The 16,218-nt window shown below is 43.1% G+C and overlaps 2 protein-coding genes across 3 annotated transcripts in view; both read left to right on the forward strand.

Moving 5' to 3' along the window:
• Positions 1-16,218, forward strand: part of LOC306839310 (dolichyl-diphosphooligosaccharide--protein glycosyltransferase subunit STT3B) — a 78,995-nt gene that overhangs the window by 19,104 nt on the left and 43,673 nt on the right. Inside the window, exon 2 of the mRNA XM_079367926.1 lies at positions 13,836-13,944. Coding sequence (XP_079224052.1) covers positions 13,836-13,944 — 109 coding nt within the window. The remainder of the gene's footprint in view (positions 1-13,835; positions 13,945-16,218) is intronic.
• The window catches only part of cratb (carnitine O-acetyltransferase b), a 184,389-nt gene continuing 174,014 nt past the window's right edge, over positions 5,844-16,218 (forward strand). For both annotated transcript variants that reach the window (XM_079367927.1, XM_079367928.1), the window contains exon 1: positions 5,844-5,856. The gene's annotated coding sequence lies outside the window, so the exon portion shown is untranslated. The remainder of the gene's footprint in view (positions 5,857-16,218) is intronic.

Raw genomic sequence — 16,218 nt, forward strand, 5'->3', positions numbered from 1 at the left:
CACACACACACACACACACACACACACACACACACATTAAAGGGCCGACAACTGTTTATTAGTCTACTTGAGTAAGTCAGCCGAAAGCTTTAATTGCTGAGAATGTTTACTCTGAGTGTCTCTCCGCTTCACTGAAGGGCAACATCTTTTGTAAGCATGAGCGATGCACTCTGTCACACTAGTTCACTCAGGTTAAATAAAATTCAAATGAAAGTTAATGGGGAGCTCTAAAACGTTGGTATGGCTCTGTATGCAGAACGCGTAGACGCAGTCTGCCAACAGAATGGTTTAGCGTTAACACCTCCCCTGTTTCTCCAAACAGAACGTAACACTTCATTGTTATAAATGTCGGCGACTGTTAGGAGCGCTGCTGTCGAAGAAAATGGAGCACACAGACAGTTAGTGACACTTTTTTTTTTTTTTTTTTTGGCAGGTGAGTTTTGAAGCTGCACAAAAAAACCTGTTGTATCTTCCTGAAAAATCTTTTTTTTTTTTTTTTAAACTGTGGGTAAGTTTTTCCTGCAGTATTGGTTCGTACACGACAACACAGGACCAAGCTTGTAAGGGAACAAACAAACGGAGGTATTGTAGCTGGAAAGCTAACGGTTTACTCTGTGTGTGTGATTCCTTTCTGTCGGTCAAAGGTGGCCGTCTGTGAAACATCACCGTGGTGCTGATCATAGAACGCCTGCCGTCGATGCTTCTTGGAAAGGCGGCTTTAAGAAAACTTGTTTGAATTTGTAGTTTACACTTGATCGACGGTTGGTTGACAGTGACGCGCTAACTACAAACAGATTAGTACAGATGAATAAATGGGTTTACCATTGTGACGTACGCAGGCTCAGAACGTGCAGCGTGACCTAAAGCATGACATGCTGATTGTTTTAATAAAGCCCGTCTGATGTCACCATCAGTCGTCAGAGAAATGACCACTGTGCATGCAGAGTTAAAATGACTCATGAGATTTATGCTCTGTTGCTTCTCTTTATATCGAGCAGTATAGCTGAAGCGCTATCTGAAAGGGTGGAAAGTAAGACATGACTCGGTTCATCATGCTATAGCGATGAATTAGAAGTGTTCCAGGCAGATGTGTGAATCAAAAGATTTATGTTAATTAAAAACTCATTTTTTTTTTTTTTTTGTGGTAGGGGAAAGTGGAAATCCTGCTCATCACTGAAGTGTGTTCAGGTCTCAGAGGGCTGACGCGTGTTTGATTTTCAAAGAGCAGAGTCTAATTCCCTTGAAATTTAACTGCAAATCAACCAGCTACTGGCTGCAAACAGCCCTTCTTTTTTAGCTAGTGAGTAACTTCTCCAGCTCCAGACTCGGTGTGTCTGTGTTCTCCGTGCGGTGGAGAAAGGACACGATTTGGGAATTTGTACCACCAAAAAGACTCCCCCGTGGAAGAATGAAGCATTGCTTTGTTGCCACTCTAGGAAAAGAGACTTTAAAGATGTCAGAGAGAGAACGAGAGAGAGAGAGAGAGAGAGAGAGAGGCATGCATCTATTTTTTCCCTCCATTATCTTCAAGCCTAAAAATATGAAACAGCAGAGGCAGCTATGTGTTGGGAAATAATGATGAAGGGACAGCGGTGGTACAGAAGACAGTGTGTAATTACTCAGCGCTGGCTGTAAATTTTGACCCCTCAGGGTTTCTGAAGCAGAGTGGCTGGCCCATTGGTGGAGATATGGCAGCTTTGGGGCAGCTATAACTTGTCTTATGATGTTGGCGCTCTGTATTAACGACTGTGGAGTTTGCAGAGAGACATTGTGTAAAGTGCTCAGTATCTTCTTCCTGACTGGAGCGGTATTAAAACTGCTGTTTAAGCCAATGAGGCGTAAATGTCTTAACCCACTTTCTCTTCTGTCTCTCAGTGACTCAACAGCTCTCGGCGAATGTGCTCAAGGAAAGAGCAATAACAGCGTTTTTTCGACCAAGGGGAAGCCATTGCATGTAGGCTATGTAATTGTCCACAGCTGTGTTTTTAACATCTAGTTTGATGCTTTCATTTCAGTCCTTTGTGGTTTTTTTCTCTCCCAGATTCCCGCTCTGCTGGAGCAGGTGGATGTTTGAATGGAAGAGGAGATGATTTTTTCCCTTTTTTTTTTTTTTAGGCTGTGGATGTCTGTGGGCAGCTGCCCTCGGTTAACCCTCACTGCAGGATTTTCAGCCTAGAGCTTCACAGTGGGGGATTTAGTATTGCTGGTGTGTAGCTCCAAAATGTGCTGGTCTGTCTAAGCACAACAGCCTTTGAGTCGAGTTCCTTCACATCCAAATCAGGGATACTTTGTGGGCTAACGCTCTCGCCGTTATATAAATATGTTATTGCCTTCGCCACACAAATTTTAATGCTGAAGCCTTCTCACGTGAGCTCCTTTAAGAATCTCTTCAATTGAGATCTCAGCATGTGATGATTAGTCGGGTAATTATTGCTGCTGTTTGTCCTCTGTGTTTGTGTTTGTGATATCCAATTGATGAGCCGCCTGTTATAACGGAAAGCTCTTTGTGTGCCAGTAATTACTCCGGGATTCACTTGCAACCTGCTGTGTCTGCCTGGCTCTCCCAGTGCCTTGCCTATTTTTGGGGCGATGGTAACAGTGGGTTTTGATGAAAGAGAAGCCTCTGGTCCCAGTGGACTTCTTGGCTAAATGTGGAATTGGCATGCCTTTCATCCATTTCATTCGATACAAGCTTCTTTTTTCTTTTCTTTTTTTTTCAGTTTGAAATCAAGCAACTGCGCTTTTGGGAACGTCCTGTTTCTAGCCCTCTCCTTACCTTTTTAAACGGACTCCAACTAAAAAAGTCTTCACTTGCCCGAGCAACACTCATGTTTCAAGGACGTCCAACATATTACTTAACCCAGCGCTGTATAGCTTTCTTTCTATGCATCATTTATCAAAGGATTCAGGGAGTAGTGTTTATTTACCCACAGCACAGGACTGACCTTGATGGATAAGTTATGAAAGAAAACTAAATTAGAAAAGTTCCCCTTCCTTTTATGTACAGGAAATAAAGCCCTGTATCGGCTTGTTTGCAATGGCTTATTTACGCGTCTTTTTTTAATATATTTTTTAAAATAAATTGGACACTGCAGCTGTAAACTCTGTCGTTGTCACATTTACACTCCTGAAAAATATCGAGATACTTTCGGGAGGATTGCCTTTATGTCCGTATAGGTCAATGGAATCACAGAGTCAACAAAAGAGCGGATAAAAACACGCTGAAGAGTCACGAACATACCGCAGCACTAACATCACGTATGTGGAGATGGTAGAGTTCGTGCTCATACATCACGTCTATGCACCGTCCACATGTCTCAGGAGATAAACTTCACCACCTTCTCCCCACTGACTCGAGGGGAATTCTCCACATAACATCCTGCTACATTCTCACTTAACCTCCGACGTGCACCGTGCTGAGCTCAGTCTGTGTCAGAGCAGCGGCTGAGCCCTGCAGGTAGCCTGTAGACGGCTCATTTCTGTCAAGTGTTTCGCTCTTCAGTTGTCATATATGGCACATGGTGTTTTCCTGATTACGTTACAGAAGACCAAAATGAAGAACTCAAAATCACGCGCTTCATTCAGGTAACTCAGGCGAAGGCTAAAAGCTAAAAACCAAGCGCCACCAGCAGTCCACATCGCAGTCGGTTCCTCTCATCTCTGTGCATGTTCTTGATCTCCAGTGTGAGGAACCAAGCTTTAACTTCCCCCATCTGGTGCCCATGTAGTGTTCAGAGACTGTCACTGCAACATCTGTTACAAATCAAGTCCACTCATCAGCTGTCAAGCCAACATGTTCATCACACAGGATCTTTCAGAGCTTTCCTTTAGACGAGTCTGATGCAGATTGAAAGCCAATGACTTGAAACTGTGCGATCTTGGCTCAGGATCGTGGATTTTACTCCAGCAATCTGAGCCCCTGTGAGATATTAACGGGCTGTGAGGATGTGCGAGATAAAACCCCACCAGTGCCCCAGTTATATCGGTTTGTTAACAGCTAGTTTAAAGTTTGTTTTTTTAGGGATTTGGGCATCACTATCATGATGCCATTTTCTGGTTTGAGCGCGAAAAAAAACAAAAAACACAAGCCGTGTTTGAGGCATGATTTATTGATTTATGTAATGTGTGTGTGTGTGTGTGTGTGTACACTAGAGATGCACCAAAACAACTTGTTTGCAAACCGAGTGCACGTACATTTGGGTACTCACTGATGCAGAGTACCGTTACGAGTACTTCTTAATGCCACTGAAATGGAGGCATAACTTAGTTTTTAAGATGATGTATCTACAAGTTCAGACGCAATTAGAGAACTGGTTCTAGCACTGTTCTGCTTGACTCTGACAGGAATACAAAAATCACACAAATAACTTCAGTAAATGTGTTGCTTCAGCTAAGTTGATGCTTTAGTTCCTGACCATCCTTACTGGAGGATTCATGTGAAAAGTTTTGCTTTCAGCCTCACTCAGTCCAATATTGTTGTTCATGCGAGATCGGACGCTAAGCTTCGTGGAGAATTCACACCGTTCCGGCCCACACTGAGAAGAAGACGCGTTTCCTCAGCTGCGTTCATAATCTGAGTATGACGTCTAAGCGGGAGATATACTTAAAGATTATTCCAGGAAATATCATTCAAATCTCCCTTTTAAGCTATTTTCTAGTGAACATTTTGTACAGTTTGTGTCCAGCGCAGGTGTATGTCAGGCAGCTTCTTACTCAAAGAATAAATCAGTGCCGTCCGGGGTTCTCATCTTTCTTCTCTTACAACTAATCAATATTAACCTCGCTGCAGTTATTTAATTGTACGCCACATGGCCACCTCTGTATTCTCTTATTGAACACAGAAAGCACACTTGCCTAATGGTTTTGTCATTGATGGATTCCCTGCACGTCAGCCTGCAGATTTCAAAGTGCCGATTACCCCGACCCCGCCTGTTAAGGCTGACCCTGCTCTTAGTTGGCCAACCGTCTGTTGTTAAGATCTATTTTTGTGGTGCTTATTTATTTTTATTTTTTTTACTACACTTGCCATATGTTTGGTGGAAAGAAAAAAAAAATCCACCCAGTACACTTAGACATTACGAATGACGAGACCAGTATTCAGTTATCTGTGAATGATAATTACACTTTTGAATCTTTTTCTTCTGATAAGAAAGAAAGGAGCTTTCACAGAGATGCAGATTCTCAGACTGTATTTTATACTGAGGCGACGTTATATTTATGCTCTCGTCAACTTACATATAATAGAGGGACACGCAATGAAGTCTTCAGACTAGTAAGATTTTCTATACCTCCATAGAATACTAATGATAAAAGCAGTCCTGGAGATTGTCCTCCCACTGTCTGAATTATCATCCCCTACCGTGCTGCTGAGCACAACGGTACAGTTTATCCTGCTTTTACATGTTTCATTGGTCTCCTGTTTGAATGTAAATACTAAAGGTGGAAAAGGTCTGTTTGTAGTTGAATCATGACAGTAGGGGAAGGGTCTCTGAGACGGATGACAGTTTTGGAGAGCAGCTCGATCACACGGAGAGAGAGCTGCATTGTTTAAATCTCAAATGTCTTTGTCATTGTTCAATGTGAAATGCAGGACGCACTGGACTGTGAAATGGTTCTGTGTACACCCCCCCCCCCCCCCAAACCCCTCTTTTTGAAATCTCTTAAAACACCTCCTCAGCCCTGTTCCCTCCTCCTCCAGCAGCAGAAGCAGCAGGCCTCCACACAGATGTCACGAGGTTAAATGCTTTCTGTTTTCACTTTCACACAACTTTTATACAGGTATTTTTTTTTTTTTTCAACAAAGTTTTTCATTTGCAGCTGAAAAACCTTTGTGTCGCTGCCAGAGGACGATGCCAAGTTAGGATCAACCTGTTCCCCATTTGAGGCACTCTTATTGGCTATGTGTCATTTACATACCCAAATGTATTTAGCAAGAATAATCAGAGATATTTGACATGAGATTCTTGTTTATTTTCATGATATTAATTCTCAAATATAAAGGGATAATTGAACTTATTAATAAATCTATCTGATGAAAGCTTCATTTTTTTTATACCTGTCATGAGTCATACTTTAAAACTCTTCTTGGCCTCATTATAAACAACAAAAACACCTTACAAGTGGAATTGGAATCATTTTAGCTTAATATCTGAATAAACTTCAAGAACTGTACTTGTTGTGTCTGGTCCTGCTTGACTCAGACCAGTGGTCGTGCTCTTTCTTCATGTTTTAAAACGCTAATGGCCCCTGTGCGTTCTGAGCTCTGCTGTGATCATTTATTATTCAGGTGTCTCTCCGTGTCCTCGTATCGCTTGTGTAAGCAACCTGTCGAGCTCGGCTAAGAAAATAGCCTAATTCAAGATCGATTGTTCTATTACACCCATAGGGCCGTTATAGGCCTGTGTCACTGTGATGGTATTGCAAAGCTGTTCTCACACAGGTGTGAATAAGAGCCCGTGAAAAGATAACGAGGATGTCAATAGGTGCGACTCTGCTCTATAAGTCTGTTGTCTGGAAAACATTGAGCTTGTTGGCTAATTGCCTTCAGATAACTCTGACATGTTTCTTGTTTTTGTTTTTTAACACCAAAAGCAGCCAGTTTTAAGGACTGAACCGACCTCAGGAAGCAACGAGCTTCTTTTAAAATGGCCTGTGAGACACACGGCATCGACACGTTCACCGAGCAGCTCCAAGGAACAGACGAATCTTTATCAGACGCCTCTCCGTTTCAGAATTCAATAACTCCGCTCCCAACAGTTCCAAACTGTTTTATGTCTGAATCTTTATCTTGACTCTCTAAATGCGGAGCCACCGGAGCACATAAACAGTGCTCGTAGTTCATAGCTATTCTGTGTCTAATGGGTGCTGCCAGTTAGAGCTGGAGCAGAGTAATGTGCATCAAAGCCATTCCCCCGGGCAAGTCAATATTTATGCCATTATGTCTCATGAAGTGTTTTACATTTTTCAATTTTCAATCATTAGCTTCAACAGGAAGGCGTATTGAAAGGTAGAGCCCAGGCACCAACATGGAGACCATCGGGTTCTATTGGTTCAACGAAGAAGAGTAGAGGGGCGTCAAGCTCTTTAATCAGCCCTCATTCATGCTTCTTCATGTGTCTTATTTTTCACCCCAGTTTGTGTCTACTTTGCAAAAGGTTCAGCTGCCAAATGCATGCTTGTCCTTGCCTATTTCTGCTGTCCCCATTTCACTTCTTTTAAGCATGCTTTTGTCCATGCAGGCACCATGACCAACGAGTTGGACGGGACAACTCAATAGGCGTCTAATCTGCCAACAGACGGACATTCTTCTCCTCTCGAAGGGTTCGCTGCAATCTAACCTCAGATGACTGCGCTTACATGACGTCAATAAATACAACAACTTGTAACTTAAACAAGTTTATTACAGACACTTTCATTTCATTAGAAAGTATTGTCAGCTGAATTTTGTCTGATTTATAAAAGCATTGCAAAAAGGAATAAATTGGTCTTCCTGGACCTCTTTATCTTAAAAGATGAGCTCTGCTCTCAAGATTCAATTTCAAGAACGCTCACTGCCGTGTCAGCAAGTGTTCATATATGGAAATCAGCATAATAATTTTTTTTTTTCTTGTGCTGGTTGGGACTTTTGGAAATGTTCGACCAGACAGAATAATCAGCGTCATTTGGCATTTATCTCCTCACGGTTCTGTTCTTGCAATTTAGCTGCTCTAGTTTCCATAAACATCACCAGCATCATCTGAGACGGCGTCTCATTAAAGACGCTGCCTGTTCTGGCAGGCTGGCAGTCACTGCAGCCAATATGTAATTTCACTTTTACCAAGTCTTGTCTTGTTAGCATGTGAACAATAATGCCCTCACTTATCCACCAAATACAATTTCTCCTTCTGGTTTATGGTTTGAACACACACACACACACACACACACACGCACACACAAACCTTCCATTGAAGTGACTCAGCCGCTCGATGAAATGCCAGGATGCCTCGTCTCGGCAGGTGATGGCGGGCATGCCGGACACTCAGCGCTATCAAAGCTCTGGCAGCTCTCCAATGAGGCAGGGAGTGTGACCCTTTCTACCTGCATGGAGGTGCGAGTTAGGAGGCGAATGGAAAACTGTAGTGTGACTCAAAAGAATCCATTGTGCAACACTTAAAAGGTAACGCTTAGAGATTTTCATGATTTTGTAAAACTATGAAAGGCAGATCATGTTGGAGGTCGGTAGGTGTAATCCGTCGTGGTGGTTCTCGCTTCTCTAACAGATTTTTTTTCTGAAGTTTCTCCTCCTTAGCAAAGTCCACATTTACACTTTTTTTAAAAATCATATTCATCTAAAATTCTGAATGCAAGACGTGCATACCAATTCATTCTTTCAATCTGTCCTTTCTTGATTGTGTCGTACGTCAGATACTTTCGAGACTGCTTCTTTCGGCAAACATAAAACCCTTGGAGATTGTAAAAGCTTTTTTTTTTGTCATATGGGTGATGTAAAGCTGATGTGTGTGCGTATACTCACCTAACCCCCGAGGTCCCTTCGCAGGTTCCCGTTAGCAGATTATTCACTCCCGAGTTTGACGGAAGCAGATCATTTGTGGAGATGCTGATTACGCCGCTGGAACCGACAGTCTGTTCAGAGCACGTCTGGAGTCGGCGGGGAAGAGGGAGGGATGTACCTGATTAGGAAGCGGATGCTGCATGAGGCATCGCTGGCTGGTAAACAGCGATAGAAGTCACTTAGTCATGCAGCTGACGATGGCCGTGTCTCTACAGGACACCAGTAATCAGTGAGACGGACCTTGATTAAAATGAGTTATGATGCCTGCAGGGGGCCCCAGTGATCTAAAGTGCATCATATGTTGCTCCTAATTATCTTTATTTCTCTGATATATTATCTGAGGAGTTGATAAAGAGGCCCATTTTTTTACCCTTCAACGCTTGAGCTATTAATCCAGGAGTGTTATTTTAAAATGATTTAACTCGACGCTCGCTCGGTGGTATCAGGAGGAGCGGCGGTGGAACGTCTCGTCGTCATGTGCTCTTTGGCCTGAGACCATATTGGCAGCTATGCATTAAATTGCTTATTTGCCTGGCAGTGCTACATTATCCGCCCCATCAAAGTGACAAGGGCAGGGATAAAGCACTCCGCTCGGCCGTCCGTGAGATCATTGGAAAATGGGGGGGGTGGGTTTTGTGTGGCTCGGGCTTGGCAGCGAGTTGTCTTTTTAGAATCCTGCTTTGAATTGGCTTCATTTCTGCCCTGCTGGTTTGACAGCTGCAGAACAATGAGGCAAAAAGTAGGCAGACAGTTCCATCAGCATTCAAGGTCGCACTGTGGCAGAACCTTCACACCAGGCTGCCATTGTAGCTTTACCCTTTGTTGTTCTTGACGCACCTTTTTGCGTGAGGAAACACTCTCTCACGATGGTGTAAAAAAAGAAGAAGTGTTTTTGGAGCCCACCATCTGTTAATAAAGACAGTTTGGTTAGCTGTTGCAAACTGTGTGCAGTCATAATAGTCCTGAATGATTCATACTAAGTTGTTATGAAAATTGGTCAAATTGGTGGTGAATTCTGCTTTAAAAAAAAAAAAAAAAAAAAGGTACCTCCAAGTTGAATGAAAATGAATTATTTTGCATGTGACTCTAGCTTTCCAGCTGGCTGCTTTGTTTGTCCTACTTTGTGCTGTTCCCTGATTCAAGCCCCCAGGCCTGCGGTCGTTGAGTAATATGATATAATTGCCCAAGGGCCGCAATAAGAATTCATGTCAGCGGCTGGGTGGCTTTTTCAGATCACACTAAAACTCTGCATGCAATGTTACACACTGGTCTATTTGTTCAGTGTGTTCATCTATTTCCTTCTGAATGTTGCACACAGATTTCCATCACTCACTTCACATTCATGAATATATCATCTGACTGATGGGGGGGAATTCCAAAAGGGCCTTTGTGTTCCTGGATCAATCGAATGACCTTGAAATGTCCCCAGAAATCTTTCTCTAAGATGTCAACCTTGACTGCTTTCGATCTGCACATAGACGGGTTGTTGAGTAACTATACTATATACATGCAGCTTTAATTAAAAAAAAAGGAAGCTGAAGGATGCTTCAGCTCATCTTAGTGAAGTGTTGAAACAGATCCCAGGTGATCCGTGAACGTCTTCCCACTGTGCAAGGTCGCGTGTGTTCTACGGATCGATCGATCGAAGAAAGTCTGAACGTTGTGGAAAAACAAATCCTTCCTCGAAATCCACGTGCACAGTCTCAGTGAATAGAAGGCAGCGTTTATTTATTTGGTGCCATGGAGACCCCACGGTATTAATAGGAAGACACGCTGCTTCCTATTTCCTCCTTTCATCTCGCCGCGTTTGCGTTCATGCCGGCATCAGCTGGTGGCTGCGTGGGAACAAAATCAGGAGCTCGACTTTCGTGACATTACAGCCTGCTGTAAACGTAGCCAAACGCTCCCTCTTACAGAGCGCTTTGTTGAGTTAAAAAAAAACTGACTTATGTAGTCCCTAAACGTGTGTTTGTCTGAGTCACACACACACACACACACACAGAGCGATACAGGAGCAACGTGTGCACACACATCTGCTAAATGCAGAGTGTGTGTCTGTTACATATTCAGCAGTGTCAAAGCTCTAAGAAGAAACTCTGAGTGTTCAAATATACAGTTTGAGTCATGGCGAGCGAAGGAGTAGAAAAGTTTTATTAGAATTTTTTTGTGTGTGTGTGTGTGTAGATCAAGAAAACGATCCGATCCGTGAGAATAATCTGTGAGATTTGTGATCCATTGCACCACTAGTTGGTAGTTAATATGTAAAGCAAAGTTGGATGATAGACGACAAAAAGACATAGAACGATGCGGAGACACTCGAGCAAGCTGTCGTCTGTGGCGACGCTGGAACCAGGACAAATGAAGCACGAGATAGACACAAGAGACCGGACCGCTTCTCCGCCTTGAAATGACTAATGCCCGACCACCGCGTGCGCTCCGGGAAGCAGAGCCAGGATTGGACGCCCTGCATGAGGGAGAAGAGCTCTGACTTCAGGTGCGATGTGGAGGCGGCAGGAACGCAGGCACCTCGTGATGATTAATGAGCTTCACCTTCTGCCAGCAATTTGAAACGCACTGTCCTGATCCGGAGTGGAAGTGGCACACACTCCAGCAGCCGTGTGACAACACACACACACACACACACACACACACACACAATCCTAAACTGAGCCAGCACCTAATAAATCTCAAGCTGCGGTGGACTCGATGTTTGAAAGTGAGGAAATAATGTGGAGTTGCTTGGGGACAGTTGACAGGCCTACTTTTCTGAGGCTGTGCAGCGTTTGCTTTCCATTCAGTCCACAATTAACATGACAATCGGCGCTGAAGAGGATCCAGTTTGTGAAGAAGTACACCAGTCAGGACAATTCACAAAAAATGCAGATGTGTCTCTGTGTTGTAAACTAAACAATGCTTCGTAACGGTTCTGCCCAGATGTGGATCCAGGTGCAGATCGAATCACTTTATGAATTAAACATTTTTCACCAACATGTTAGTGACGAGTTCTCTGCAGAGTTTAATAAAAATGCAAATGAATGAATGATTAGACATCAACTGATTCAGAAAGAAGGAAGAGTTTAGAGTTGAGTTGTGATATTAAGGGTAATCAAAAATAAGTCTTGGGCTCCTGATTGGCCTCTTCCTTTATTTAGTTATTGATTGTGTTTCATACAAAACAGTTTTGACCTTTTTTTTTGAATGAATGAATGACGTAAAAAATATTCATTTATTTTTAATGGACTGTCACTGATTGTTTTAAAAGATAGACATTGAGACGTGTCCCAAACAATATGTATTAAATTATAAAAACATGAGAAGACTTAGTGCGCAGTTAAAACAGACAGTCTAAAAATCATGACCAAAGTGAATGTAGGGCATTTCAGATTCAGTCAAACAGCACATAATCTGTGTGTGAAGCCAGGGGCAATGCTAATATCACTTTTCATATACTCTCTTAATTACTCATGTTTGGTTCTGATGTAACATGCCTCGCGGGCCTGACGCCAAGCTGGCTCGCTTTTTGGAGTATTTGGTGCATGCATGTCGAGAGCAGGAATTTTAGCGGCGCGCCAGCTGTGGCTCAGTGGTGGAAGACGGACTTTCACTTTTTAGACCACTGAAGGTGAGCTAGCAGTTAGCGTGTAGCCTTCTGGCATCACTGGAATGGCTGTGTCACAATCAAAGGACAGGGACACAAACGTGATCGCTCTCTCTTTAAATTAGTCAAAGCACTCGTTCTTAACTGATGTTCACAAGTACTGCTGTGAGTCCTTTTGAGGAGAAAAGGCGTGGTGTAAGGGAGCATTCCCCAAAACGCAAAAATAATACAGAGCCATTGACTACAATCCATGTTTCTGTGGGTTAACAGTGCTGTAGCTTTCTGCAACATCAAGAGAGCAATTCACCATGAATGTGCTGAACCACACTTAATATTAGACCAACACATCAGTGGGCAAACAGATGGGAGCAAGAGCATCTTGTGGTAGGAAACCAGCAATCCCAGTTGGCCTGGACTGTGAAAAAGCCTCGTCGGGTAACAGAAATGTCGCCTAAACGCTGATGACTTGTATTCTGAAATGTGATGTTTTTCGTGGTAAAAGGCAGATTTAAGTCTGTGTTCAATGCTGCTGTAAAAACTGTAAAGCAAGGGGAGGCATTTGTATGATAAAAAGATGTGCATGAATTCACCAGCATCAGCTGTTTTAAAGCTCTCCGACCTGCTATTACTGCAGCAGAGCAGCTCCACATGCATCAGAGGGGGGGGAGGAGTTAACACAAAAAGCTAAGGTTGTTCAACATAATACAAACTCAAAGAGCGTGACATTTTTCCATGTTGTAACCTCGTCTGTAGTCTGTCAGTATGGGTATACTTGGTATAGATTTAAAGGAACTGTGTAAATGAGCTAATAAACCCCAGAGATGATGTCATCGTCTGTTATTTCTGCTGCAGAACAGGCAGTTTTCCTTAAGCTCACAGCTCTGCCTTCCTATAGATTCTCAGTACATGAAGGGTCTTCCATGAGGTATATGGGCCTCCGAACGCACCATAAAGCAGACTACATTAATGAGCCGTGCAGCGGAGAAGGCGAAACGCTGAAAATGTACTGAACACTCGCCTCTTTCTCTTTGGCAGCAGCGTTCTCCACAGTGTCAGCTCTTTCGTTCTGCTGCTTGACAGTGATCCAGCCCCCTCGGCTTACCACAGCTACACACTGAATCAGGACCTGTTCTCACTGATATTCCTTCTATTTATTCCCAGGGTTTTTTTTTTGTTGTTTGTTGGTTTATTTGTTTTTTGTTTTTTATTTTTTGTGCTATTTCTGTGTTCTAACAGCAGACACGTTTTACTCGGCTGTCACCTCAGCACCCCGCACACAGGAATTATCTGTACAATAAGCTGGCTTTGTCCTGAAAATACAACAGTATGTGTGAGAGCCCTTCATCCCTCTTCTTTTTTTTTTTTTTAAATAAATATATAAACCGAGAACTGACCTGGGAGTCGTTGGCATCAGCACAAAGGCTCACACAGTGAATGGAGGCTTTATCTCCTCTATCCTATCAAGGCAAAGTCTCTGCAGCTCGCCCATTCAGTCCGCCTTCAGAAAATCTGGAAATAAAATAACCCATTCTTTCCTTGAGTTTAAGTGTTGGTCTGTCACCGCCTTTATTTTTAGACCAAACATGTCCTGTAAATGAAAATAGATGTTCCCCTTCCTCTATATGTGCTTCTTATGTCTTCTTTTATTCAGCCATCCTTCTTTTCCTTTTTTTTTTCTTGCTTCAGGTTCAACTACAGATCAACGCACCATCTCACCACCAATGGCTTCTACGAGTTCCTCAACTGGTTTGATGAAAGAGCGTGGTACCCTTTGGGCAGGATCGTAGGTGGAACAGTAAGTTTCAGCTCCTAATTGATGCAGTCAGGCTCCATGCTTAAAACGTCTGCACCTTTCTCTTGTTGTTCCTGAATTTCAGGGTGTATCGAGGCCTGCATGCCTGAACTCAGGCGTTGGGCATGCGGCACGAAATAATGAAATAATTAGCCCGATAAATAGAAAAGAGCCCGTTATTTATCTGTCTATAAATATTGCATCCATGAAATGAAAGCTGTCCTGCTGTCCTGTGGGCTTGAGTGGCAGCAGGTAGTCACAAGAAAGGAAAGAGAACCGTCCCCCACTCAGTGTCTCAGGAGACACTGTCCACATCGTGTTAAATGCTGCCAAGGTTCTTTTGCACCCATTTAAGGCAGAAATTTAAGAATTATCGATGATATCGAGAAATCACCCAAACAGAATTTTTCACGAATTTCAGAGCCGTATTTGCCAATAGCCCTTGAAGAAAAAAATTTCAGGATCAGGATTTTTTTCACTTTAATCCCTGGTGTCTGATCAGGAAACGAGCGTTTACTGTCAGCAAACTTTTTTTGTTTTGTCTTTTTGGGCTTTTTTTTTTTTTTACTTTATCCAATTTAAGCATTTATTTATGCAATTAAAGTTTATACATTTAAAAAAAAGTTCAAGATATTTTCTGATGACACCGGGCTCTGCCAAGGTTCGAAGTGTCTTGATTTAAATGGTGGGCACATCTGAGACGCACAGAGTCTCCAGTTTGGTTATATCAAAATTGCATCTTCGACATTTCGCTGATGATAATGGTGTTGGCTTGTTCAGACCGTGACCTCCTGTGTGAACTGGCTTGCTTTGCAGTCGAGGGGGGGAATGAGAGTCAGCAACTGGGAGTGTGAGGCCATGCTACTCTGCTTGATTGCCTCCTGCAGTTTGACCTCGGTGAACAAGTAAGTTGGGAACTTGTTCAAGTTAGTATTGCCTTGACAGTGGTGTGGCTGTTGTACTTGGGAGCTAAGCCTGAAGCCGGCAAAGCTCTCAGAGAGGTTGATCTTTCACCTGTGGTCATAAGCTTTGGGTAGTGACTGAAAGAATAAGAACACACATTCACGCTGCTGTAATGAGTTTTTCTACGCAGGGTTTCTGGTCTTATCCTTAGGGATTGGATGAGGAGCTCAGACATATAAAAATATCTCATTGTACCGCTCTATCATGTTAATGGAAACGGATCAGACTGTTTGGGAATCTGATCGGAGCGCCTCCTTTTCCTCCCTGCTCGCTGAATAAGTCCAAGCTTTTTTTTTTTCTACTGGGAAACCATCCCAGACGGACCTCAGAACAGGCTGAAGAGAGACTCATCATCACATCAAACCCGACCCAGGAGAACTCCAGGATCCCGCAGGAGGAGCTCCCTGCAGGAAAGAAAAAAAAGACGTCTGGACTGCTTTGCTTTGTGCGCTTTAACTGTGACCCCGACCTTGTTAAAGAGATTTTTTTTAATCAGCACATGAAAAAAAATCAGTCTCAATCCCATTACATTAAAAGACATTTTGAGCGATATTCAAACATGTTGCAGTCAGCCTATTATTAAGAAAGTCAGGCGCCAATTAATTCTTTGAATAAATGGAAAGCAAATGAATCGATGTTCTCTCGACTTGTTAATACTCATGAGCACGATGAGATTATACCTGTGTTTGATCAGTCTGTGCTATCCTCACTGCTCACCGTGTTCTTTTTATGTGGGGTTATCTCGGGTTAGACAAGTCAGTGCAGGGGTACCAACGAGCCCCGGAAGCTTCCATCCACCAGCTTGGTTTCAAGCTGCAACAGTGAGCTGTTAACTCGACAGATTCCCCCTCTGCTGCTGACCCGGGGCCGACACTACAAACCGGGCTGATCAATAAATTGGGCATGTGGAAAATTGGGATTATCAAAAAGGGAAATTAAAATTTTTCTCTTGACTTTACTCCTCCACTCCCCTCGTGTTCCAGTGGTTCACCTCCTCCCCCCTCGAAGCTGGGTGGCTCCAGGTGTATTGCAACCACTCGCATGTATTTCCTGAAGTTGCTCTACCTCATTCTGGTATATAGACAGGTTTAAATGAAAGCGTTATGGAACAAATAAAATGGAATCTGAAAATGCACAGTCAGGATACTTTACATCTTATGAACACATCTGCTGGACTCTTCGTCTCTCTCTCTCTCTCTCTCCCGCCTCGCCTTTCTCGATCAGCTCACAAAGCTCCACGATAAAGAGATTTTGTTTGGTCAAGTGGGTGGATGTATTTTCACAGGATGAGCCATTATCTTGAACAAAACCTGC

Source organism: Symphodus melops, assembly GCF_947650265.1.
Source record: "Symphodus melops genome assembly, chromosome: 18".
Classification (NCBI taxonomy): Eukaryota; Metazoa; Chordata; class Actinopteri; order Labriformes; family Labridae; genus Symphodus; species Symphodus melops.